This window comes from Trichoderma aggressivum, assembly GCF_033847375.1.
Source record: "Trichoderma aggressivum f. europaeum strain CBS 100526 chromosome Unknown scaffold_033, whole genome shotgun sequence".
NCBI classification, from domain to species: Eukaryota; Fungi; Ascomycota; class Sordariomycetes; order Hypocreales; family Hypocreaceae; genus Trichoderma; species Trichoderma aggressivum.
The window spans coordinates 81,362-104,917 of NW_026946399.1; the positions used below are offsets into that span (position 1 = coordinate 81,362).

Consider the following 23,556-nt stretch of genomic DNA (forward strand, 5'->3'; position numbering starts at 1 on the left):
AACTTGGAAAGAGAAGGGAGCCATACGGCATGAGGGGGGAATAATGAATGGAAAAGCTCAAGGCGGCATGGTTTTTGCACTGGAGTTGGTAGTCTTGACGCATAGATCTGAGCGCACCGACGCTGCTGAAATTTATATACATCTATTTTTATATTCTAAACTTCGACTCTTCTTGATTCCTTGGTATTGTTTCGTTTCATTTGTCTCGACCTTGAATACTCTTCTTTTCCTTCTCTTCAGCCCCCTACTATCCACCCATGGACCGCTTGCATCCGTAACACAACTTGCCCGTATCAGGATTCACGGCGTCGTCCCCCAGCTCGCCAGCCCACGTCGAATCGCCCTCTTGGTCCAGGGTGATGCCGCACAAGCGACAATGGCGCAAAGTAACCAGCCGGTCCAGCTTCCCCGCCGTGCGGACGACATTGGTCACAATGCCCGAGTAAGGCCCCTCCACGCCGTCGAAATACCGAGCCATGACCTCCTCGATGCTCTGGTCCTTGTGAGACACGACGCTGGACGACCCTCCGTCAGCAGAAGGCATCAGCTGTTGAACGGCGGGCGTCGTGCCGAGATATGTCATGACTTCGGCTTTGAGAATCTCTCGCAGGGGGTAGTAGATGGGAAACTGGATCTTGGCATCTTCTTGGCTCGCGTCCCCGGCACTGCTAGCCGGATCTGCGCTCGGCCGGTAGGTGCAGACTGTGAACAGCCCGTCGTTGATCTGCCAGGGTACGGCAAAGCCTCTGCCGTTTGCGACCTCGGACAAGGTCAGCGCGGCCAGCGCCGTGGTGCTGTGGCCAAAGAGCAACGCAGAATAAGACCTCTGTATGGCAACATCTAGCAGAAGATGGCGTATAAACAGCCTCAGACTGTCGGCGCGTGAAGTCACCGACGGCAACGAGGAAAAGAAGAGCTGCAGTCGCTCCACGTCGTTCCCCCCCTCGGGGACCGGTATCGTGGTCCAGTCAATCGTCCCGACACCAAGAACCTGGCTCAGATGCACGCACTCAAACGAGACGTGGGGGAATCTCTCGCGGTACTTGGCGAGAAGTCTCTGTGCAGGGGTATCCTGAGAGTCAGTGCGGACGGAGAGATCTGTGTCGATATGGACGATTAGAGGCTCAAAGGGCGATGAACCCTTTCTTGACGCATGATACTGGGCGGTCTTGTCAAGGATCTGGGTGAGAACGGTTGATGAGGGTCCAAAGGAAAGGCCGGCGACATATCTCCGGGGCTCGGGCTTGGTGGAAGCTCTGGTTTCTCGTTGGAGAACGGTGAATCTCTTGACGGCCTTGGAGTCGACATAGTCGATGAAGCAATCCCTGCATTGCGTGTAAGTAAGTGTCTGAGAGAGAGTTGTCGTGAAGGAGGGTGAGTCATGCGTACTGGCAGGTTGCCACATTGCGTAGCTCGAATGCGGCATCTGGCTTTTTGCAGCGCATGCACGGCCGGCTGGTGGTTTGTGATGCCGTCATTATGGGTTTAGGAGGTTGTGAAGCAGAAGAGAGTAAGGCGTATGGAGGAGTTTGTGTGGAGAGTTGCACACTCGTTCAAGAGAGCCCGTGTTACGAGAGAAGAGCGTTCCTGTTGCAGCTACAAGGATAATGTGCAGTTCTAGTATGAAGAAAATGGGTTGAACTGCAGTTGTAATCAATTTTGTATGGATGCAGACGGTACAGTGTAACATGTGGCGAGAATTTTTTTGCAGTCAACGGTGCCAAGGCGAGGGTCACTAAACTTGAGAGCGACTGAGGTAAGCAGAACTACTGTAACACCGATGTCGATGTTCGCTTTTCTTTCTGCACTCTCAACTCCCGATCCCTCATCACCAATTCAATTCTGTTACTTCTTCTAAACCTCACCATGACCATTTTTACCTAATCATCCTCCCTTTCTTCTTCTTGTTTCACCTCTTGTGAAAACCCCAACTCAGCATGGGCGCTGCCGGGTAGTCTAGCCGCGAACAACAACAACAACAACGCTTCATTTCAACCCCCTGTCGGTAATTGCCTGTCCAACCATCTACCGAGACGAATCATGCGCATTGATTCTAGCGCTCGCTTCGAAGTCCCCCCCCCCATGCCTTGTTTCTGTGGGCTCAACTTTGCATTCGATGCATTGACCCGGCGCAACATTTCGAGTTCCAGTTGCATGTTGCACGTTGCATATCGCGGCCGGCAACTTTACTGAAATGTCAAGATAGAACTCGAGTCGGAGCGGAAACATTCAGTTTCGCCTCCTGCTTGTTGCTCCGTTCCGATCCAACAGCCACACCGAGGACAGAGTTTGGGCGTTGCGTGTCTTCCCAGAGGCACAGTTCCAGAGCCTCGTTCCAGCGCTCTCCAGCCTAAAACTGCCGCCAGCGGCCAGCGCTTGTCGGAGCCCTGTGACGTCAAAAAGGCCCAAGGCCGCGTATCCTTGGCCACCTCTGTGGCGCCGTTGATCGTAACCTCGAAATAACCTTGAGATCAACCGGATCAATTCAATCCTCAAACAACAACAACAACAACATCGACAACACAAATAACCGCCAGCGCATCGGGAGTCGTACTAAAACAAAAAAAAAAAAAAAAAACAGGCGCCCCCCGTTTCTGTCTGTTTCATCGATCCCCTTTTACCTCTTCGCTGATCTCGTCGCCGTCCGCATTAGCCAATCACTGGCCCCCTGATCCCTGTGCGTTTGCGGCAAGGCGACTCATTCATCGCTTCGACTCGACACGGCGCCTTGAAAGCTGAAACCGCAACAGCATTGCATTGCTCGGTCGCCTGCATTGAGCACCAGACGCCTGCGGTTCCCCAAAAGCATCGATGCTATTTCCAGCGCCCACGCGCTTCGGTCCTGGGCAAGACGTCGCTCTCGCTCTCTGCGCTCGTCCTACACTTACTTATTGCTGTCGCCGTCAGCCTCACTCCTAGGCTTCCTCTTTTGCGCTGCCCACCATCGCAAGGCAAGGCTTACAACCCAAGTACGAATACGGCATCTCCAGGTGCTCGAATCACCCGACCCTACCAACTACTGCGCCTGTCCTTTGCGATCCATCTCCATCTGGCCGCCATTTTTCTACTTTTGGCGCTTCGCCTCCCTCAGCGGTTGCCTCTGTCTCTGCCTCTGTCTTAGATTGTCTCGTCTTTTATATAGTATACACATACGAGCACGCACAACAGCTTGTTTACCCCTACAACGACCACGACCAAATCCGATCGACATTCCCGCTGCCCCTCGGCTCCACACACCGACTCCCATCGAGACTCATCTTTCGTACTTCCACCTCGACCGTAAGCTTTGCTTTTGATCTGCTGCCAGACGACACAAAAAACATCCTTGCCAAAGTATGGCTGCCCCTCGACAGGGAGAAACGAGGCCCCAAGAGGCGGCCTTTGCTGCCCACGGCCCCAGCGAAAACAATGCCCTTAACCGACGCAGTCGCTTACCCCTGGATACGACGGTCGCTCCCGTGCACCAGAACGGGTGCTTTGAAGTCGACCGTGTCATCAAGAGCGGGTGTGTCCAGAAGCGCACCCAAAAGACAAAGGTATGTCGCGCCGTGATTCTGACCCAAAACACTCGTCGCTAACGCGTTTTTTTCTTCTTGCGCCGCGATAGAACTGGAAGACGGTCTACCTTGTCTTGCGACCGAACGGCATCTCCCTCTACAAGGACGACAAGGAGGCCAAGCTCCGTCACCACCTGTACCTGTCAGACCTCTCCGCAGTAGCCACCCTCAAGGACCCAAAACACAAGCACAAGAACTTGTTTGGCCTCTTTTCTCCGTCAAGAAACTTTCACTTCGCCGCCCCGACGCCGCAGGACGCGCAGGAATGGGTCGACTCGATTCGCAAAATCGCCAGGCTCGACGAAGAAGAGGAGGAAATGTACATGGGCAGTCCTGGCGCGCACATACTGTCCCCTGGAGCGTCTGAAGGTGGTTGGGGACACCACATTTACAATGCATTTTCAAGTTCACCCGAAAACATTGGCATCCTCGACCCGTCGGCGCCCAAGTTTATGGGGTCAAATCGGCGCCTGTCCTACACGTTGGAATCCTCTGGCCTGTCCGGCAACGAAATGCTCTCTTGCTCCGACTTCTCCGACACCGAAATCCCACGCGCACAGGGCGCCTCCTTTGAGAACCTGGCCATCCAACCGCCTACCGCGCAACCTCAGCCTCGACAACCCAACCTGCCCGGCCAGCGACCCGAAACAGGCGGCCGCTCGGCCAGCCAAGTCAGCGCCGTGACCGCCGAGCAGGAGTCTGAACGCGTCGTCTGGCAGGGCTCCCTGTCGATGCAGCGAAACAAGGGCGGCGTCCGCCAGTGGAAGCACATGTGGGGAGTGTTGCGCGCCCGGCAGTTGGTCCTGTACAAGGACGAGTCGGAATACGCTGCACGGTCCATCTTCGAGGTGTCCGACGTCGTCAACGTCGTCGAGACCGACCCCGTCAGCAGGAGCAAGACGCACTGTCTCCAGATCATCACGGCAGAAAAATCATATCGTTTCTGCACGCCCGACGAGGAGTCGCTGGTGCGGTTTCTCGGCGCCTTCAAGAGCCTGTTGGCCAAGAGGCGAGGGCTCGAAGCTCGCGCAGCCGCCGCCGCCGCAGCTGCAGTTGTCGTTGTCAACCCTCCTCCCGCATGATTCCTCGGTCAAACGTCTTACTATCTGAGAAGCGTTGATTCAAAGCCCGGATACCCTCTCTCGAATATTTCCCTTTTTTTCTCCTTTCCTTGCTTCAAGCACTTAGATGAACGTCCTCTTTTTTTACATTTTTCCTCTGTCGTATGATAAATACCCCCTTCTTTTTTTTGTTTTCGTAATCTTGGTTTACGAATTTATGACACCGACTGGTTCTCTCATATACCAAACTCCAGTCAAACAATTACAATTTACATGTTACCATACTTTAATCCTTCCCCGGTGGCGCAATCACAACTCTGAGAGTTTTTGTGAATTAATAAGAGCGAATTGGTGGACCTTTTCTTCTTCCTCTTCTTCTTCTTCTTCTTCTTCTTGCGGTTTCTAGCACTTACTCTCATCCTCAGAAAGCTTTGATAGTTCGAGAAAAGGATAATACTAGCGGATGTGCTCGGTTGATGACTCTTTTTGATTAGTCATCTTTTCTCGTCAAGGCATTTTGTGTTGGTTACATTTTATATCAAACACTCTGCTTGTTTTCTATCCTCTTATTAGCTTAGGTAGTTAGTCAAGGGCATGATGGGTGTTGTTAACCCGTGTGCTCATTAATCTGAGAAGCTTATTGCTCATCTATTCGGCGATGAATCCTGCAACTTGTTGATAACAAATAATAGTAATATTGAGGCATAGGCCCATCCAACTAATGCGACGAGACCCTATTGAAGATTAAAGCGCGGGTATATTCTTTTCATTTCCATTCCCGTTCCCAAGACACCGTGACCCTGTTTGTTGCCAAGTCATGTCCAACATAAGAAAAGCAAATAGAAGAAAGAAGAATAAAAAGAAAACATGACAAGGGGTGTTTTTTTTTTTTTTAAAAAAAACACGTTGGAACATCTGTTGAGCCATCCTGGGCCGTAAATAAAATAAAAGGGGGGATTATAGGACCACATCTGACACCAATAGCTTCCGAGCCTTGCAATGAAAGAACAGAGAAAGGAAAGAAAAGAAAAGAAAAGGAGAGCCATTTCTTCTTCTACTCACTCCTTCTCTCACGCAGGATTCTCGTCCGGCTTATCAAGCCCGAAAAACGCCGTGTCAAAGTCACCCCCCGCATCCATCAGCTCAAAAGTGCTGTCGCGGTTGTTCATAAGGTCGTCAAAAGTATCGTCCCCCGTGCCGCCAATGCTAAAGTCAAAGTCCATCCCGTCGGCGGCCCCGGACTCTGGGCCAAAGAAGTCCGTGTTCATCGTTGCGTCGGGCACCTCCACCTTGACGTTCTCCATCTTTACCTGGCCTGGGTTGGCCTGTGCAGCCGAACTGCTGGGGTCAGCGGGTAGAAGGTGGTTGAGATTCAAAAGGTCGTCGCCGCCATCGGCCGGTGCAAAGGTAGTCAGGTCGAAGGATGGCTCTTTGGAGGCGCTGGGCTGCCCGGGAACCTCGCTACCCGGCGGCGGCGCAAGGGTAAACTCCATGTCGGTAAAATGCATCCCCGAACCCTCTGGTAACACTGGTGGTTGGTTTGATGCGGAAGGTTCAGGGAGCATATCTGCAGTTGGCTTCTTATCCCCTGGACTAGCCGTTCCGTTCAACCCGTTCATACCGCCTGGAGGAGGCGGTTGCTGCTGCTGCTGCAATTGCTGGCCATTGGGTTCCTTGATGGACATGTCCATGGGTTCGGCTTCGGCAAGATCGATGCTCATGTTGGGGAATGGCGCCATGGGCTTCACGTCTGCGTCCTCTGCCATGGGTTCGTCCTTGAAAATGGGCTCTGGCGGTGAGGGCAGATCCATGTTTGGAGGTCGCTTTGCTTGCGCCTCGACGGGCTGAGGTGTGGGCCGAGCCAAAAGCTTCTTCTTCTTTTCCTGTAGTTCATTGTAATCTCTGAGCAAGACTGACTTGGCCATAATCTAGCCAATGGGTGAAAAAGAAAAGAGTCAGTGACGAGTAAATTGATTGAGGGCAACAAGGCATAAAGAGAGAGAAGCAGAGATTGAGTCCGCCACTTACAATTTCACTTTCCAGCTCGTTGAGCGCATTGTGGAAGTGATCGATGGTGTCTGGCAGCTTTGACTGTGTAGGCCCATAAGCATGCGTCAGATTCCCCTGAGCGTCTCTGCGAGAGGCCCGCAGGGCTTTGCCAGTTTGTACGAGCTGAATAAGGAGAAGAAATTAGTCGGCGACGGAGGAAAAATTAGGGGTTACAAGTAAATGAGAAGTGAGAAATACTCACCACATCGTTGATGAGCGATTGGAGGGCGTCTAACGGCTCCATTGGAGGCGAAGTTGACGTTGAGTTTGCCATTGTGCCTGGCGATGCGAGTACGTGGGTGAGCGTGAGCGCAAGTGAGAGAACTGGAGCGCCCGGTCTAGAGAGCCAACCAGCAAAGATCGAAGACTGAAGATGAAGATGGTCGGAATTCGGAATTAGCAGACGGCGCTCAGTTGGCGCATTCACGGCGCAAGTGAGACTGTTTTTGGTGCGCAGACGCAAAGGCGCAGAACGAAGTGGCGATTTGCTTCGATTGGGATCGATTCGCGGCTCCCAACGGTTGAACGAAGAGGAGACAAGAGCAGAACAGCGGGAGGAGAAGAGAAGAGAAGAGAGGAGAAGAGGGAGAGGGAGAGGGAGAATGGAATACAATAAAACAGCCGCAGAGGAGACGCAAAAAGACACAAAGCAGTGCAGCTGAGGGATTGCAGCAGCGCAAGTGGAAGCTCAAAGAGTGAGACTGGATGTTCGTTCCCTTGGGAACATTTGGAAGGGCTGGCGTTCGGACAAGTGCTAGGCCTAATAGTGCTAGGGGCCTGCTGTGGCTGTGGCTTGTGCTTGCCTGCACTGGTGGGAGGAACTTGAGTCTGTGGCTGGATGAGGTACTCGATACATTGTCTAAGGAGTCTGTCAAGTACAGACTGCAGGGCATCTCCCGCTACCCAGGTATTGCTCCCGTCTTCGTTCTAGCAATCGTGCCGCCATCTCACGCGTAGAGTACCCTGAATCCCAGATCTCGGCGCTACCAATCCCGATCGTATAGGTAGAATGTACTTGCATCTTTCGCTACCGATCCCGCACTCCCCGATCCAAGGCCGCAGACTGTGGCTCAGATGGTTGCGCTGGGCTCATCAATTCCCCGCAGATGCCGCCAGGTGCTGAAGAACGGCTAAACACAACCTTGGAATGTACTCCGTACAGCCTGTAAGAAGATCCATGGAAGAGAAAACCTTGGATAGGGGTCAAGTATAAGAGTCCTGTGGAGCTGCATGGTGAAGTTCGACGGTAGTCTTTCTTTTGAACCTTTGTACATTCAGCCTCGGCTTCGTATTTAGGTGCTGGACACTGCATGTAAGTTTGAGTTGCTAGGTAGGATCAGATCAGTCCATTGGAGAGCTCTCGTGCTCCATCGACAAACCCCAGAGTGGCGGGCTGAATCAGCCATGTGGTCGCATGTCTCACAACTTCAGGTTACAGAACCAACCCATGTCACTAAAGTCTACAAAGTAAACAATCGATATGCTATCAAATGCTATGCGATGCCAGGACTCCCGCGGAGCAGCGCAGAGGCCAGCCGCTGGAACTGGCGTGGCGCTGAGCAAGAGGGCCGCCTGGTGATCTATAGTACCGCCGCCTGTCGGAGTATCAAGCATTTCCTTGCATTTCGAGGCGCAGTGAGAATAAGTGTGCCTCGAGTTTCAATTTTAACAAGACGAAACCAAATCAAATGAATAGCTTCCATTGTCCATCTCGCTGGTTTGAAATTATTGGATACACGGTACACCCAACATACCTGAAGTAAACGGTGTTGTTCCTTCTATCGGCTGCTCCTATACAACGGCCAAAAAGTCCAGCCTTGACAGCAATACGAGGCAACTCCATCACTCCAGTCTATAGGTGTCTAGGAGCCGAATTATGTGACGAATAGAGCTTCAACCCCCTGCGAGGCCATGTCACAGACCTAGGCACTACCTTGCTGAATAGAGCAGCGCCTAGGCATAGAAGGAGGATCAACCACTGCATCAACTATCAACAATAAACTGCACAACAAACAGCAAATGTCCATTGATGGATCCATTGATATCATTCTCCTTATCGCTTCGCCCATAGCAGAATCAAACAATCAAAACCCCACGGTTCAGCCGCGCGCTCACCCCTCTCTCACTCTCTCGGCAGAGAATCGAGAGCACAACCACAACCACACACACACACACAAAGAAAAAAAATCTGCACCTTGCCCGTTGTAGGGTAGCCGCTCTAGTTGCAAATCCATCAAAGTCGGCCTCCACTCTTTGCCCAGCACAAACCTTCACCTTGACATCCCGTCCAACTATTTCTCGTACACGCCGGGTTTTTTCTTGTCTCTTTTTTTCTTCCCCAGACAAAGTTCGCTGTGTGTGCACGAAAGTAGCGGAGCGGTTGGTTGCGATTTGCGGGACTCGTTTCCTTTATCGTTTTCTTCTGCGTTTTCTTCTTTTATTTTCTTTATTTTCCTTGTCCCTCTCGGCATCCTTGCAGCTCTTGTTCAGTATTTCTGTCCCCCTGTCTTGTCTCGATATCTTGTCCCGCCTCACCAGCGCTGCAAGCTTCCCACAAGCTCCTTCGACGCATCTCCTCGGTTTCGCCTCGATTTATTCCAAGCATCTTCCGAACCATCTCGCCAGCAGCGTTTTCCGTCTGTTTTGTTCCCTCGTCATCGATAGTTGGCGAGCTCGTCGTCCGAGTCTATTCGTTGCATTCTTCCCCCCCTAAAAAGCACCCCTCCTCTCTACCGACTTCTCCTCATCTCTCATCGCCACCCACGCAAACCGCCTGCGCGCCACCGCCTTCTCAACCCCTTTCGCGTGGCCGATACGATCCTTCTCAAAGAATCCTCATAATCGCGACAATGGCTGACGCTGTTCCGACCTCTGCGCAGCCTGGCGTGGGCGCCTCTGCCGCCCAAAACGGCCAAGGCAACCCAACTCACCTCCCCCCGCCTCCCCTCCATATTCCGCAGAACACGAACCCAATCCCGACGGCCATGACCTCTCCCCGATCTGGCGTCGACGGCGGCGGAATCCTCTCCCCGACCACCGGCTTCCGACGAGCTGCGCCTGAGCCCAACAAGCGGGCCCTCTACGTTGGCGGTTTGGATCAGCGGGTCACCGAGGACGTGCTGCGTCAGATCTTTGAGACCACTGGCCATGTCCAAAACGTCAAGATTATCCCCGACAAGAATGTAGGGAAACCCTCTTCGGTGGTGGTGCTGTGGAATCCACGACGTGCTAACGGTGCGATATATGTAAAGGCCAAGGGCTACAACTATGGCTTTATCGAGTACGATGACCCCGGTGCGGCGGAGCGTGCCATGCAGACCCTGAATGGTCGACGAGTTCACCAATCCGTATGTCTTTCACAGGTGTTGTTTCTTTTTATTGTCTCTCATGGGGCACGTCTTTCTCCCAGCTTCCACTGACACAGCTCTTGTGACATTATAGGAGATCCGGGTCAACTGGGCCTATCAGTCCAACACCACCAGCAAAGAGGATACGTCGAACCACTTCCACATCTTCGTGGGCGATCTCTCAAACGAAGTCAACGACGATATCCTCCTCCAGGCCTTTTCTGCTTTTGGCTCCGTCTCGGAAGCTCGCGTCATGTGGGACATGAAGACGGGTAGATCTCGAGGCTATGGCTTTGTGGCCTTCCGCGACCGGCCCGATGCCGAAAAGGCCCTGAGCTCCATGGATGGAGAGTGGCTCGGGTCGCGCGCCATCCGCTGCAACTGGGCCAACCAAAAGGGCCAACCCTCAATGGCTCAGCAGCAGGCGATGCAGGCCATGGGCATGACTCCCACCACTCCCTTTGGCCACCATCAGTTCCCTGCCCACGGAATCGCTAGTTACGAGATGATCCTTGCGCAGACGCCCAACTGGCAGACTACGTGCTACGTGGGCAACCTCACCCCCTACACGACTCCCAACGACGTCGTCCCCCTGTTTCAAAACTTTGGCTTTGTCGTCGAGTCGCGATTCCAGGCGGACCGCGGCTTTGCCTTTATCAAGATGGACACTCACGAGAATGCGGCAATGGCCATATGCCAGATGAACGGATACAACGTCAACGGCCGACCATTGAAGTGCAGCGTAAGTAATCCTCTTCTTTCAAACAGGTGGAGTGACGAGTGGCGGCCGGACGTATCACTGACATGATGAGCAGTGGGGCAAGGACAAGACGCCCAACTCTGGATCGTTTGATCCTCAGCAGCAGCCTTACAGCCCCCAGACTTCCCAGGCCCCGGGCTTCCCTGGAACTCCCACGTATTACCCGCAGTATGGAGGTGAGTTGCTATGCTGAACTGGCTGTTGGTTACAAGACCGGACCCTAACCCTTGTGCTCTTTGTTGCAGCGCAATACAACGGACAGCAAGGGAACTTTGGCGGCCCGCAAGCTGGATCTCCCGCGGGGTACAGCGGCTCCCCCATGGGATATGGTGGCCCTCAGAGCGCCGGAGGATATGGTCGCGGCCACCAGGGTCCCAACGCTCAGTGGAACCAAAACCAGGGACAAAACTTCAACAACGGTTTCGGCGGCTATCAATCGTAGTCATCGGGGAATGAAGTGCGAACGGGATCGCAAGCTGTAAGAGTGGAGGGGCTGAGAAGGAAGAAAATTTCACGGTTGAGGGGGGACTCATTTTCCTTTTACCATTTGACGTATCATACTCCTTTCCTTGTCTCCCCCATTTCTTGTTGATTTGCCCGACTTTGTTGTCATCTTCCTCTCACCTCACTCCCTTTTTATCTACTGCCATTCTCAGCATATGGGCTCTTCTCATTTTGTACCAGCCATCATTTTTTTCCCCCCCAGTGTGATTTTCCAAAAAGTTGTTTCTTCCAGGGGTTTCCTCTCATTGCTCCTTTGCCCGTGTAATTTCTTCATTTTATGCACGAGAGAAACGAAAAGTTTGGAATGCTTTTATTTTACTTTTTATTCCTTGTTTTATTCTCCTTCTTTCTTTTTGAAACGAGCGCCGCCTGCTGGGATACCACATGGGAGCATTTGGAGCAGGCAATTTCTCTCTCTTTCTGTCTCTGTCTCTGTCTCTGTCTCTGTCTCTGTCTCTGTCTCTGTCTCTGTCTCTGTCTCTGTCTCTGTCTCTGTCTCAGCCTCTCACCCTTTCATACTTGTTTTTGTCTGTTCCCATATGATGATGATTACGAATTTCTATTGTCTAGCGCGATCTGAAGAAATGAGCATGGCATCACCATATTGTGTCAAAGAAAGGTTGGATAACCTGAGAAGAGCATTTGCGGCTAGGGGTGGTTGTTTCCCCCCTCTTGAGATTTTTTTTCTTTTTATCCTCCCACAGGAGACTGAGGCTTTCGCGGTACGACGTCGGAAAAGATGATGTGGATTTTATTTCGTGTAAGGAGGATAACAAGCACAAGTGGGAGAGTGAATCTGTAGCTAGAATGCCTTTCCTGGCCTGGCTATTTGGGAGAAAGTGAAGGTGGTTTATACGACCGTAAATTTACCTGTATCTGGATTGCAACAATCAAGGGTACGTCTGCGGGGCTCGAGGAGAGCTTGCTTGGCCATGTTAGACCGGACTTGCATGTGATTTCATCTAATTCTGCATGGGTGTTTTTATGCTCGCCATGCGCGCAACTTGATCAACAAGAGAATGTGCTGTTGTACTGGGCACACACAGAGAATACAGAGTGTGGTTTGCGTCGTACATGAGCGAGGCCTCGATTTACACATGCAAACATGGCATGACGTCTGGGGATTTGGGCGGGAAAAAAAAAAGAGCCGGTGGCGATTCGAGCTGCAGATATGCAGGGGACATGACGAGCCCGATATCCATGAATGCTGCTGTCACCTTGGCAAAAAGATGGAGAGCCCCCCCCAAAAAAAAAGAGAGAGAGAAAAAGCAGGGAACCTTGGAAATCGAGGAGGGGGGCAAAACCAGTGGAACTACAATACTAATACCTGCTGCTGGTTGGTTGGTGCTTTTGCAATGATGGCATGAGATGACCGAGAGACGGGAAATGGATGCTTTATTGACGAGAGAAGAAAAGAAGGGGGGGAAAAGGAGGCGCCTTGATGATGAATAGAGGGTGATTTTGCGAGCTTTCTGGTGAGGTGGTGATATATGACTTGAGGTGAGGTGAGCACGAAAGAGCAATTGGCGATGCTTGACTCGCTGAAGACGGGGAGAAGAGGGTGGAACCAGCCAAGCGATAGGACAAGGTTGGATGTGGATGTGGATGCGGATGTGAATGTACATGTACATGCGTTGAATGTTGAGTGAGTGGATGATACGTTGCAAGCCTTGTTTCGCGAGCTTGTCGAATGGATCGTGTAGTATCTAAGAACTACCTATTGATACAGGTATATGTTTTTACATTTTGAATTACTAGTGGGGATCGTGGATTGTTGATTGTCTGAGACGGTGATTTCTGCCCGCCGTGGCTGTGATTGACTGCTGTGACGTCTCAGAGTAAAGTCAGGTCCCCACGTCTCGATACAATTCATCAGCGTCAAGGACACGTGTCTGTACTAATAATTCTGCTCACTGACGAACAATTGAGTTATATGACCAAGGCAAAGGCATCGGGGGAGTAACCATTGAATACAGGTAGCCTATCGCTCAACATCACAGTTCATGTTTCAGCTGCATGTACTCCGTACTCCGTACCAGAACTGCGGCCCGAACTTGTAGCAAGCGGCTAGCACCGACGCGGCCTAGCCAGCGAGTGGGAAGCTTCCCTGGGCAACGGATGTAGCGGTACTTGCGTCGTAGCTTGCAGCAGAGCAGTCAGTCAGCACCGATTACAGCCCAGGCCTCAAGGTTTCCGGCCGCTACTGGCAGTGAGCTCCAGTCCGTCTTAGCGCCTTGTACAGGTACCGCTACACACATGGCAGGCAAAGTCCCGGGACGATGCGCTGTACAGTACGTTGCAAACGTGTTCGGTGTTGGCAAATGGACGGCTTTGACGTGAAAGAAGGAAAGCAGAACGAAACGAAGAGGGGAAGAAAAAAAGAAGGCGAAGAGGGAAACGAGGCTAGCATCAAACCTTAAGCTCCAACGAAGCAAATGCGTCACGGTTTTTTTTTCTAATTTTTTTTTGTTTCCGGTTTTGCGTGGTTACGGGTCAATCGATTGCCTTTGGTCCTCCGTCAGGCATTGGAGGTACTTTCGGTATCTGATTGAGTGCGCAGGTACCTACTAGGTAGGAACTCGGTAGAGTCGCACCAAACTGATCACCACTGCGCTGCGACGACAAAAGTTGGGCTGCCCGGGCTTATGCCACCAAACCAAGATCCAAATCCAGGCCATTCCCGCCGGAGCCTTGATTTCTTTTACCCACTCCCTCCATCAATCGCCAGTTGATCGCATCCCCCCCCGGAACTTGGGCCTCCACCCAGCGCCCAATTGCTGCGACTCTGTCCCCGTTGATCGAGCGCCGTCGCAAATCCGCCGCAGCAAAGCAAGCATTGGAAGCAAGGCAAGCAAACCGGCGCTGACCAACCGTCTTGTCTTGTCTTGTCTTGTCTTGTCTGGTGCAGAATAATAGCGCTGGACTGGAGGCTGCTGTGCTGTGCTGTGCTGTGCTGTGCTGTGCTCTGCTTGTGTGGCCCGGTCGGCCGCTGCTTGGACCGCTGACTGACTGACGCCCCTCCTTTGCCTTCCCATTGCCCGCCATGGATAATCCGTCGTGGTACCCCGACTCTCGACACAACAACGGCGGCCAGACATCGCGAGACTATCCCTCGCCTCTGCCAGCCTCCTCCTCTGGCCACGCCCCGGCCGGTCAAGCGTCTGCCGCCTCTGCCTCTGCCGCCTCCTCAGTCTCTGCCCTAGCTTCGGCGTCCGCGTCCGCTCCGCCTGCTGCTACCGCTGTCGCTTCTTCGGGCTCGCCTTATAGCAGCAGCAACAACATCATCGCCAGCTCCAGCTCCAACCCCAACAACAACAACAACAACAACAACAACAACAACAACAACAACAATAGCCACAGCAGCAGTAACAACAGCTACGACCGCCAGCCCTACCAGCAGCATCACACGCTGCCGCACCAGCTGCACTACCAGCTGCCTCCCCAGCACCAGCACTCGCAGCAGCTCAGCGCCCACCACGGCTCCTCCAGCAGCATCAACCTCAACCCGGCCACCTCGCCTCTCGCAACCGCCCCCGTGCGCGACAACAGCGGCGACGTCGCCATGCACGACGCCCACGATGCCCACGCCGGCATCAAGTACCCCATGAGGCCGCACCACCAGGCCCATCTGTCGGGCACCCGCTCCTCGGGCCTGTACTCGCCCCAGGACCAACAACAGCAGCTCCAGCAGCAGCTCCAGCTCCAGCAGCTGCAGAGCCAGCAACAGCACCAGCAGCACCAGCAGCAGCAGCAGCCCTCGTCGGCCGCCCAGCGCTACTCCCCCATGGACACGCTGTCGCCCACGTCGCCCTACTCAAAGGCCTACACCAGCTCGCCCTCGCAGCAGACGCCGCCCAACGCCGACTACTCGAGCAGCCCGTACTTTGCTGGTCGCCAGCCCCAGCTGCCCCCCATCTCCTCCTACTCCCACGATGGCTACCCCTCGTCTGCCGTGGCCACGCTCGACGGCTCCTTTAGCGACGTACAGGCACCTCGCCGCCAGAATCCCCCCATGATGAAGACGGTGCCCGAGTTCAAGAAGATCAAGTCGCCCGCCGAGCTGCAGCCCAAGAACACGAGACAGCCGCGCTTCAGGCGAGCAAACCCAGAGGGCGGCTTCATCAGCGTTAGTTCTGCCTGCTATGCCACTCACTGCAACTTGACTTGTTTTTTTTTTTTTTGACTCGACAGCTGCTAACTCCTTCTCTCCAACCTTGCTGTATATAGCCCCTCCAAGCCTTGACGCTGCACCTGCCTGCCACGTACCGCATCTGCAACCCGAGCTTCAAGTACGAGTCGTCGCGGAACCCTCGCCGAGTCCTGACCAAGCCCAGCAAGGGCACCAAAAACGACGGCTACGACAACGAGGATAGCGATTACATCCTCTACGTAAACGACATTCTGGGTTCTGAAGAAGCCGGCCACAAGTGCGTATACTCCTCTCTTCCGTCTCGATATCATGACGTGTTGTCTAACTTTGCCGTAGGAATCGCTACCTCATTCTCGATGTGCTGGGCCAGGGTACCTTTGGCCAGGTCGTCAAATGCCAGAACCTCAAGACGCAAGAGGTCGTGGCCGTCAAGGTCATCAAGAACCGCACCGCCTACTTCAACCAGAGTATGATGGAGGTGTCTGTGCTTGACTTGGTATGCCCTTTCCCCGCCATTGTATGATTGTTAGCTTGCGCTGACGTGGTATAAAAAAAAAAGCTCAATACGAAGCTCGACAAAAACGATGACCACCATCTTCTCCGACTGAAAGACACCTTTATCCACCGACAGCACCTTTGCCTCGTCTTCGAGCTTCTTAGCGTCAACCTGTACGAGCTTATCAAGCAGAACCAGTTCCGCGGCCTCAGCACGACGCTGGTCCGCGTCTTCGCCCAGCAGCTTCTGAATGGCCTGGCCCTACTCAACAAGGCGCGGCTGATTCACTGCGACTTGAAGCCGGAAAACATTTTGCTAAAGAATCTCGAGAGCCCAATCATCAAGATTATCGATTTTGGTTCGGCATGCGACGAGCGCCAGACGGTTTACACTTACATCCAGTCCAGATTCTACCGGTCCCCCGAGGTCTTGCTGGGCTTGCCGTACTCGTCCGCCATCGACATGTGGTCGCTGGGCTGTATCGTGGTGGAGCTGTTCTTGGGACTTCCTCTCTTCCCCGGCTCATCAGAGTACAACCAGATTGCTCGAATCGTCGAGATGCTCGGCAACCCCCCCAACTGGATGGTTGACATGGGCAAGCAGGGCCTCGAGTTTTTCGAACGGCGGCAGGACGAATTTGGCAGGCGGACGTACCACATGAAGAGCATGGAACAGTATTCGCGGGAGCACAACACCAAGGAACAGCCTAGTAAGAAGTACTTCCAGGCTAATACGCTGCCCGAGATTATCAAGTCGTACCCGATGCCCCGCAAGAATATGAAGCAGAGCGAGATTGACCGAGGTAAGAATTCTTTGGCACCTTTCCATGCACCTACGAGCTCCCGTTAGCCTAACCTGATATTGCTGCAGAGATGAACAATCGTATCGCCTTCATCGACTTCGTCAGGGGTCTACTCAACATCAACCCTCTGGAGCGGTGGTCGCCCCAGCAGGCAAAGCTCCACCCCTTCATCACACAACAAAAGTACACTGGGCCTTTTGTCCCGCCAATGAACTTGAAGTCGAGCTCCCTCAACCGATCACCAGCTCCCGGCACCCAGCAACAGCAGCAAGCCGAGGCCCTCAGCAAGCAACGAGCCGCGCAGGCGCAAGCTCAGGCTGCTCAGGCCCAGGCCCAGGCACAAGCGCAGGCGCAAGCTCAGGCTCAGGCGCAAGCACAAGCCCAGGCCCAGGCCCAGGCCAACTCGGCGCAAAACGCATATGCGTCAGGCATGGGCGGTGGACAGTACCAGCCCTCTGGCCATGTACCAGCTCCTTTGTATTCCAACAGCGCCGTCTATAACCCCGGCGCTGCCCACGGAAGCGTCCCCCCTCAATACGGGCCACCTCAGACCGGCCAGTACGGTCAAATGGTCATGCCGCAGCCTCCCCAGCAGCTCCAATCGTCGCAATACTCGAACCCGTCACAGCCCAACATGTATCAGCAGGGTGGTATGAGAACGAACAGGCAGCGGTCCTCGACCATGGAGCAGCAGCAAAGCGGCATCCCTCCTGCGCTGCAGCGAGTCGCAAGCCACCTTGATCCGAGCCAACCCATCCGACTTCAGCCCAGCCCAGCATACTATCCACCAACCGGCGAGGGATTGGATAACGCGCCAGGCCGCGCTGGAAGACGAGGCAGCCGGGTTCAGCAGGGGGGTGCTCGCAGCAATCGGGACTTTATTCGTAACCTGGAAGAGCGGACATTGGAAGAAGGCTTCATGGGCAACCAGAACCCATGGCATTGAAGCCATGCTTCTTCCTCCTCCCCTTCAGCCAAAGTCAAGGAAATCCAGTCCCTCCGACTGTGGTAGTTTTGTTAATTACGCGGGTATCACGAAACCAAGTAACTGGGCGCCGCAAAAGACAACTGTCAGTCTTTGATAACAGAGTCTGGGGCATTGCATCGCATTCCATGGATTCCATGCGTACTTGCCAATGACTTGAAAGACAGTCGTCGCAATTGGGTACTTGGCCATTGATGAAACTCACTGAGGCTGGCCGTAAAGAGGGAATTCCGTTGCAATGATGGGGGGTGCTTTCTCCGAACCCCCCCTAGTTTGAGCCTCACACCCGAGCCGCTCACCGGGCCTGTTCCCGCGATGCACGTCAATCATGATATATATGGGTTTGGACTGGGAGGACTGCGTAAACCAAAAGGCAATGTCCTCTTTGTAAGATGGCTGCCCGTAGCCTGCATATCGGTGGATGGGAAGGGGGTTTCTCTGTTTGTGTGTTTCTATTGATTCTGTGGGATCAGTCTATGTTCCTGCTTCCCGTGTACGACTACTTGGTGTCTGCCTCGGTTGTCGTCGGTTGTCGTTGTTCCGCTTCTCGTTATTCCTTTTATGTATCTGCAATTCGAGACTGGCTCTATTACGTGCTTTGCAGAGAAAATGATTTCTCACAGTTGAAGAATGGGTGGGGGATTCAGGGAGGGGTTGCAAAAATTGTGTTTGTTTTTTGTTTCTTCTCCCTACGCATCATGTTTGGGGAGAAGATGGATGGATAAAGGAGATGGAGAGAGATGTGGAGGGGAAAAGGGAGAGGGAGAAGAGAGATTGCAATTTTGGGAGGATTATGGGATTGACTGACTGATTACCTACCTTGTGGGTTTTTAGTAGATATGGGTTTTTCTTCTTCTTTTTGCTTGCTTCCTCCTGTTTCTCTTGGTTGTGGGGGTTTTCTTACAAGTTTGTTTCGAGCATGATGAATTGTTGCTGAGGGAAAGGGGCTGAGTCGAGATGCATGATTTCTTTTTGATACCTGTCATGGGAAGGGTGGAGGGTTGTTTTGTGAATATTATTATTTGAATACTACCCATCTACTGTCTTGAAGGTTTGGTCTGTTTTGCTAGGGAGATGTAGGGATATTTTTTTTGCCTATTAAAGGGCAGCTGAACTGCTATATTCACCATGATGGTTATCATGGACAGACATTATAAAAAAGCTGTGGTTTGCATTGGTTGTATTTCTATGTATTTAGCCTTTTGCTGGGTTTCATTCATTCATGCCGCCCTCCCTAGACTTGTCAAGTACCGCACTTCACCGACGTTGCCAATGAACGCACCAGTTGCCCTGAATAGAAGAAGAAAAAAACGCTCAATTATTTCACCAGTTATACCCTATCCCAGAGCCGTTGTATCCCAAAACAAACAGGAGTAGTAAAAATGAATAAAAGAAAGCCGCCACCACTGGGGAGGAGAGGTTTCGGGCTTTTCAAAGAAAAAAAAAACTGGGATTTTCAATATGGTACAGATCTCCTCCCCCGGTACTCCCTCGACGACGAACGACTCTATCGTCCGCCGTTGTTGTTGTTGATGTTGGAGCCCTTCTGGAACCCGCGGCCGCGCTTGTTGTTGGCGGAGTTGTTCTTGCCGCCATCGTAGTGCAGTCTGTTGCCTCTGGTCGAGGGGGGCACGTTCTCCGTGTCCATGAGGTCGTTGTCGGGGAAGCCCATGGAGCCGTCGACGACTTGGTCGCGGTGTGACGACTGACGCCCTGATGCTGAGTCGCGGCTTGGTTTGTAGCCGCCGGGCTTGGCGTAGACTTTGAGGATTCTGCCATCGGCCTTTGAAGGGGGAATTGTTAGCAACGAGGGATCATGAGTGAAATAGAACAAGGGGGACGAGGGCCTTACAGTCTTGTTGTTGAACGTCTCAATGACTCTTTCTCCGCCCTCCCTCGACGCAAACACCATCTCGATAATCATAAAGGGCTGCGTCTTGACGACTTCGCAGCTGACCATCTCGCCACCCACCGGCGTCATGGCGCTCTCGACGTCCGCCGCCGTCGTTCCCGGCGCAAAGTTCTGTCCCATGACGGCAAACGGGCCCGCGAGCCCCCGGATCGTCAAGCCGGCGTCTGGTTTCTGCGACTTGCCGTTCTTGACAATGTTGACCTGCTGCCTGACGGAATCGTCCGTGTCCATGCGGTCGAGGGCGGCAGCCAGCCTGGTGGCCTTTTTCTGAGCGGCCGCCGTCTTCTTGGGGGCGCCGGGGAGGGTTATGCGGGAGCTGAGGGGGGCGTTGGAGGAGGCGCTGGGGCGGTTGACGGAGTTGTGGAGGTCGTGAGTCCACTCGCCGTTGACGTCGCCGGCAGGGACGGTTGCTCGACGGCGCTGAGTAGAGACTGTGGCTTTGTTCTGAGGCTGGGCCTATGTCGAGAGATTCAGATTAGTCTTGGTCTCGATTCTCCCTCGAGGACAGATGCCAGATTCCATGTCATGTCATGTCTGTCTGTACCTTTTTGACACCGACTCGGCTGGCCAGCGATCCTCCGGGCTGCGCACCCTTCAGGTTGGTGGGCGCACTCTGGCGGCGGCCCTTGGAGAAGATTTTGTCGGCGAGGGCTTCATTCTTCTTGCGCTCGCGGGCTGCAGAGGCGTCAGTAATTGGTCGGGCCAAGGATGGTGGTGTCGCAAGATGCGGATTTGCGTCTCTGCGCGCGCGACGACGGCCATGTGCGTACCGGTATTGATGATTCGTTCGAATTCCTTGGCCACGGGCGCCATGGTTTGGATGATTGATTGATCTGTCTTGTAGAATTGGGAGAAGTCGAGATGGAGTTGAACACTGTAGCAGATTGGAGGGGAGATTTGTTCAAGTGTTTGGGAGAGAAAGATGACGAGGAGGGGAGAGAGAGATAGAGAGATAGAGAGATAGAGAGTGATGGATAACGGATAACGGATCAAGGATCAAGAAACAAGGGACGAGGGTTTGATGCTCTTGGCCAACTTTTTGTCGCGTCTGTTGCTTTTGGCTGAAAGCTGAAGCTGAAGGGGGACTGAAATGACCTGGAGAGTGAGGCTTGTGATTGGCTGACGGAGGCTGCAGCGTTAGACTGCAACAGGTTTAGCGCTCTTGGGGGCGGGATATCCCTGTCTAGCGTGGCCGATAAGATAAGGCCAGCCCACTCTAATTGTGCGGTCCAAGACAATTTTCTTTTTGCAGCTGTCAACCATATGTAGAGGACAGGACAATATACTGCGGTTATACACAATGCAGTCGTTCAGTTGATCTGTCATCATTGCCGTCATTGCTTCTTCTTCTTCTTCTTCTCATTCATTACGGCTTTTGCGCAATGCCGGCAAGTCTCGTTAGCTGCGCCGCCTGTTTGCGTCGTGCCGTGCAAGCTTCGTCTCGCAACAGACCCCTCGCTGGCATCCTCCCCGTTCTTCCGCAGACCGGCAGACCCTATGCTTCAGTTGCCACCCCAAGCACCGAACGAACCGAAGCCCCTCGGGCTCTTGTTCTAGAGCCCGTCGATTCAGATGTCTCCAAGAAAAAAGACTTTGAGCGGCTGCAGCGCATTGTCAAGAAGGAGCTGCAGCACATGGACGATCCTTGGAAGATTGCCCAGTATGTTGAAAGAGCTCTCTCCCGTGACAGGTTTGACGAAGCCTTGCTTCTCACCAAGACTGCTGGCAAAGACTGCCAAGTTGTTGTTGCTTGGAACCACCTCATCAACTATCTGCTGGGCAAGCAGCAGCTGAATAACGCCATCAAGCTCTACAACGATGTCAGTACCTCGAATTCGCCTCCCCGCTAGCTTTTGCATTGCACTAAATACCAATCCGTGTAGATGAAGAAAAGAGGGCAGCTACCCAATGTGCAGACCTTTACAATCATCTTCCGCGGATGTGCCCAGTCGCAGCACCCAAAGCTTGCCGTCGCCGAGGCTGTCAAGCACTACAACATTCTCCTCAGCGACAAACGCCTGCAGCCCAACTCGATCCACATGAACGCCGTTCTCAATGTTTGCGCGAGAGCCGGCGACCTGGACTCCATGTTCCTCATAGCCGATACAGCCAACGAGTCCACTCGCGCCCCCACGCCTTACACGTACACCACCATCTTGAATGCTTTGCGACATCAAGCACTCCTGACTGTGGACGACATCACTCCAGAGCAGCAGGCCACCAACACGCAAAAGGCCATTGATCGCGCAAAAATCATCTGGCTTGAAGTCATTGACAAATGGAGAAAGGCCCAGCTGGTCATAGACGAAGAGCTGGTGTGCTCCATGGGCCGTGTCCTACTCCTTGCCCCCACTAAGGAGCAGAAGAAGGAGGTGCTCGACTTGCTATACCAGACCATGAGCATACCCAACTTGGCCAAGGATGCTGGCATGGACGCATTCCAAGATTCTCAGATGGAAAAGATTGCTGTTACGGGCGCCCCGAAGAAGGTGCCCTCAACCAGAGCTGTCTATGCTGTCCCCGGCCGCAATACCCTGGCCCTGGTCCTCACAGCCCTGGCCTCGTCAAAGCTCACAACGTGCGGTATCAAGTACTGGAACCTCCTGGTCCGTTACTATGGTGTCCTACCGGACAACGACAACTGGCTGCGCATGTTTGGCATGCTCAAAGTTGCCAAGGCAAGCGGCCACGCCTCGTCCATCTTGAGCCTGATGCCCGACGAATACATTGATGCGAAGCACTACCGCATCGCCATGGAAACCTGTGTCCGCGATAACATCAACCCCAATGCCATTGATAACTCGAGTCGAGTGCTTGATTCCATGCTGGAGCGCCTCCCCGTTCCAGACTTGCACACCCTTCGTCTGTATTTGCGGGTTGCGCTGGTCAGCCATTTTCAGTTCCGCGAAAGACTCAAAGAGGGCGACGAGGAAGAGGTAGAAAAAGCCAAGCGTGACTATGGCTTGCAAATCACAACTGCCCTTGCCCATCTCTGGGAACCTTACAAGAAAGTTCACTATCACTTCTTCAAGGAGAAGCCAAAGGGCAAGGATGCTAGCACAGGGGCGCTATATAACAGCCAGCGCGAGGTCATTGCCTTGGCTCGTCACATGTTTAGCGCTTTCAACAAGGTCATCAACGAAAAGATGCTTGACGAGAAGGACGAAAAGGACATTCGAGTGGTCGGTGCGAAAATAAACCGCGAGATTCAAAAGTTTTTCTCGGGTCGTGAGGACAGGGAGCCCAACCTGCGCAAGTCTGGCCGAGAAGACACGGCTGAAGAGTATGAAGGGGGCAGTGGGGAGGACAGGTTTAGTACCGAATTCAGGCCGGCTGGCGATTTTGTGTGGGATACGTCGAGACAAGCCGAGGTGGAAGAAGAAAGGCGACCAAGGAGGTCGTGGAAAGGGGAAGAAGAAGAGCGACCAAGGAGGTCATGGAAAGGAGATGAAGAAAGACGTCCTAGGAGGTCGTGGGGATCGGAAGAAGAAAGACGTCCTAGGAGATCATGGGGAGTAGAGGAAGAGAGACGGCCAAGGAGGTCATGGAGTAGCAACAGAAACAGCAGCAGCCAGAGGTAGATGGAGGAGGAGGCTCAAGCAAATGTGCGAGGTGTAAGATTCACGAGTGTATGATTTAGACATGTACATGCATAGGTATGTAGTAGTAGCTTTTTGTACATCATGGTGGTACCTTGTGACAAGATATCCTTGGTCTTGTTTTGGAATTATATTAGAATACTATGCATCTCTCCTTTATCGTTCTTTTTCTCATCTCCGTCTGCTGTTTTATATCCTTTATCGGCAAGTTGTGGACTTACACGGGCAGCTTTGGTGGCATGAGACGCTGACCTCGACAAATCCATATCGCCTCTTAGATGCATGAGCTGCCCCACGTCACTTTTGCTGCCAATTAATTGAGGTGGCCATTTAT

At 53.1% G+C, this 23,556-nt stretch overlaps 7 protein-coding genes across 7 annotated transcripts; 4 read left to right on the forward strand and 3 right to left on the reverse strand.

Moving 5' to 3' along the window:
- Positions 1–247: 247 nt before the first annotated feature.
- Positions 248–1,478, reverse strand: Triagg1_7459 (uncharacterized protein; the record flags this gene model as incomplete). Its single annotated transcript, XM_062902197.1, has 2 exons — positions 248–1,325; positions 1,390–1,478. 2 exons carry the CDS (start codon positions 1,476–1,478, stop codon positions 248–250), a joined length of 1,167 nt encoding a protein of 388 aa, XP_062753516.1.
- A 1,857-nt stretch (positions 1,479–3,335) lies between these two features.
- On the forward strand, positions 3,336–4,639 carry Triagg1_7460 (uncharacterized protein; the record flags this gene model as incomplete). The annotated part of the gene is made up of 2 exons (XM_062902198.1): positions 3,336–3,536; positions 3,608–4,639. 2 exons carry the CDS (start codon positions 3,336–3,338, stop codon positions 4,637–4,639), a joined length of 1,233 nt encoding a protein of 410 aa, XP_062753517.1.
- Positions 4,640–5,688: 1,049 nt separating this feature from the next.
- On the reverse strand, positions 5,689–6,911 carry Triagg1_7461 (uncharacterized protein; the record flags this gene model as incomplete). The annotated part of the gene is made up of 3 exons (XM_062902199.1): positions 5,689–6,501; positions 6,647–6,790; positions 6,870–6,911. The coding sequence occupies 3 exons, from the start codon at positions 6,909–6,911 to the stop codon at positions 5,689–5,691; spliced, it is 999 nt and encodes a 332-aa protein (XP_062753518.1).
- Positions 6,912–9,516: 2,605 nt separating this feature from the next.
- Triagg1_7462 (uncharacterized protein) lies at positions 9,517–11,216 on the forward strand (the record flags this gene model as incomplete). Its single annotated transcript, XM_062902200.1, has 4 exons — positions 9,517–10,014; positions 10,109–10,756; positions 10,830–10,950; positions 11,020–11,216. 4 exons carry the CDS (start codon positions 9,517–9,519, stop codon positions 11,214–11,216), a joined length of 1,464 nt encoding a protein of 487 aa, XP_062753519.1.
- Positions 11,217–14,321: 3,105 nt separating this feature from the next.
- Triagg1_7463 (uncharacterized protein) lies at positions 14,322–17,672 on the forward strand (the record flags this gene model as incomplete). Its single annotated transcript, XM_062902201.1, has 5 exons — positions 14,322–15,404; positions 15,506–15,705; positions 15,765–15,924; positions 15,988–16,726; positions 16,795–17,672. 5 exons carry the CDS (start codon positions 14,322–14,324, stop codon positions 17,670–17,672), a joined length of 3,060 nt encoding a protein of 1,019 aa, XP_062753520.1.
- A 1,546-nt stretch (positions 17,673–19,218) lies between these two features.
- Positions 19,219–20,436, reverse strand: Triagg1_7464 (uncharacterized protein; the record flags this gene model as incomplete). Its single annotated transcript, XM_062902202.1, has 3 exons — positions 19,219–20,079; positions 20,168–20,298; positions 20,394–20,436. The coding sequence occupies 3 exons, from the start codon at positions 20,434–20,436 to the stop codon at positions 19,219–19,221; spliced, it is 1,035 nt and encodes a 344-aa protein (XP_062753521.1).
- A 569-nt stretch (positions 20,437–21,005) lies between these two features.
- On the forward strand, positions 21,006–23,142 carry Triagg1_7465 (uncharacterized protein; the record flags this gene model as incomplete). The annotated part of the gene is made up of 3 exons (XM_062902203.1): positions 21,006–21,443; positions 21,507–22,933; positions 22,995–23,142. 3 exons carry the CDS (start codon positions 21,006–21,008, stop codon positions 23,140–23,142), a joined length of 2,013 nt encoding a protein of 670 aa, XP_062753522.1.
- Positions 23,143–23,556: the final 414 nt, after the last annotated feature.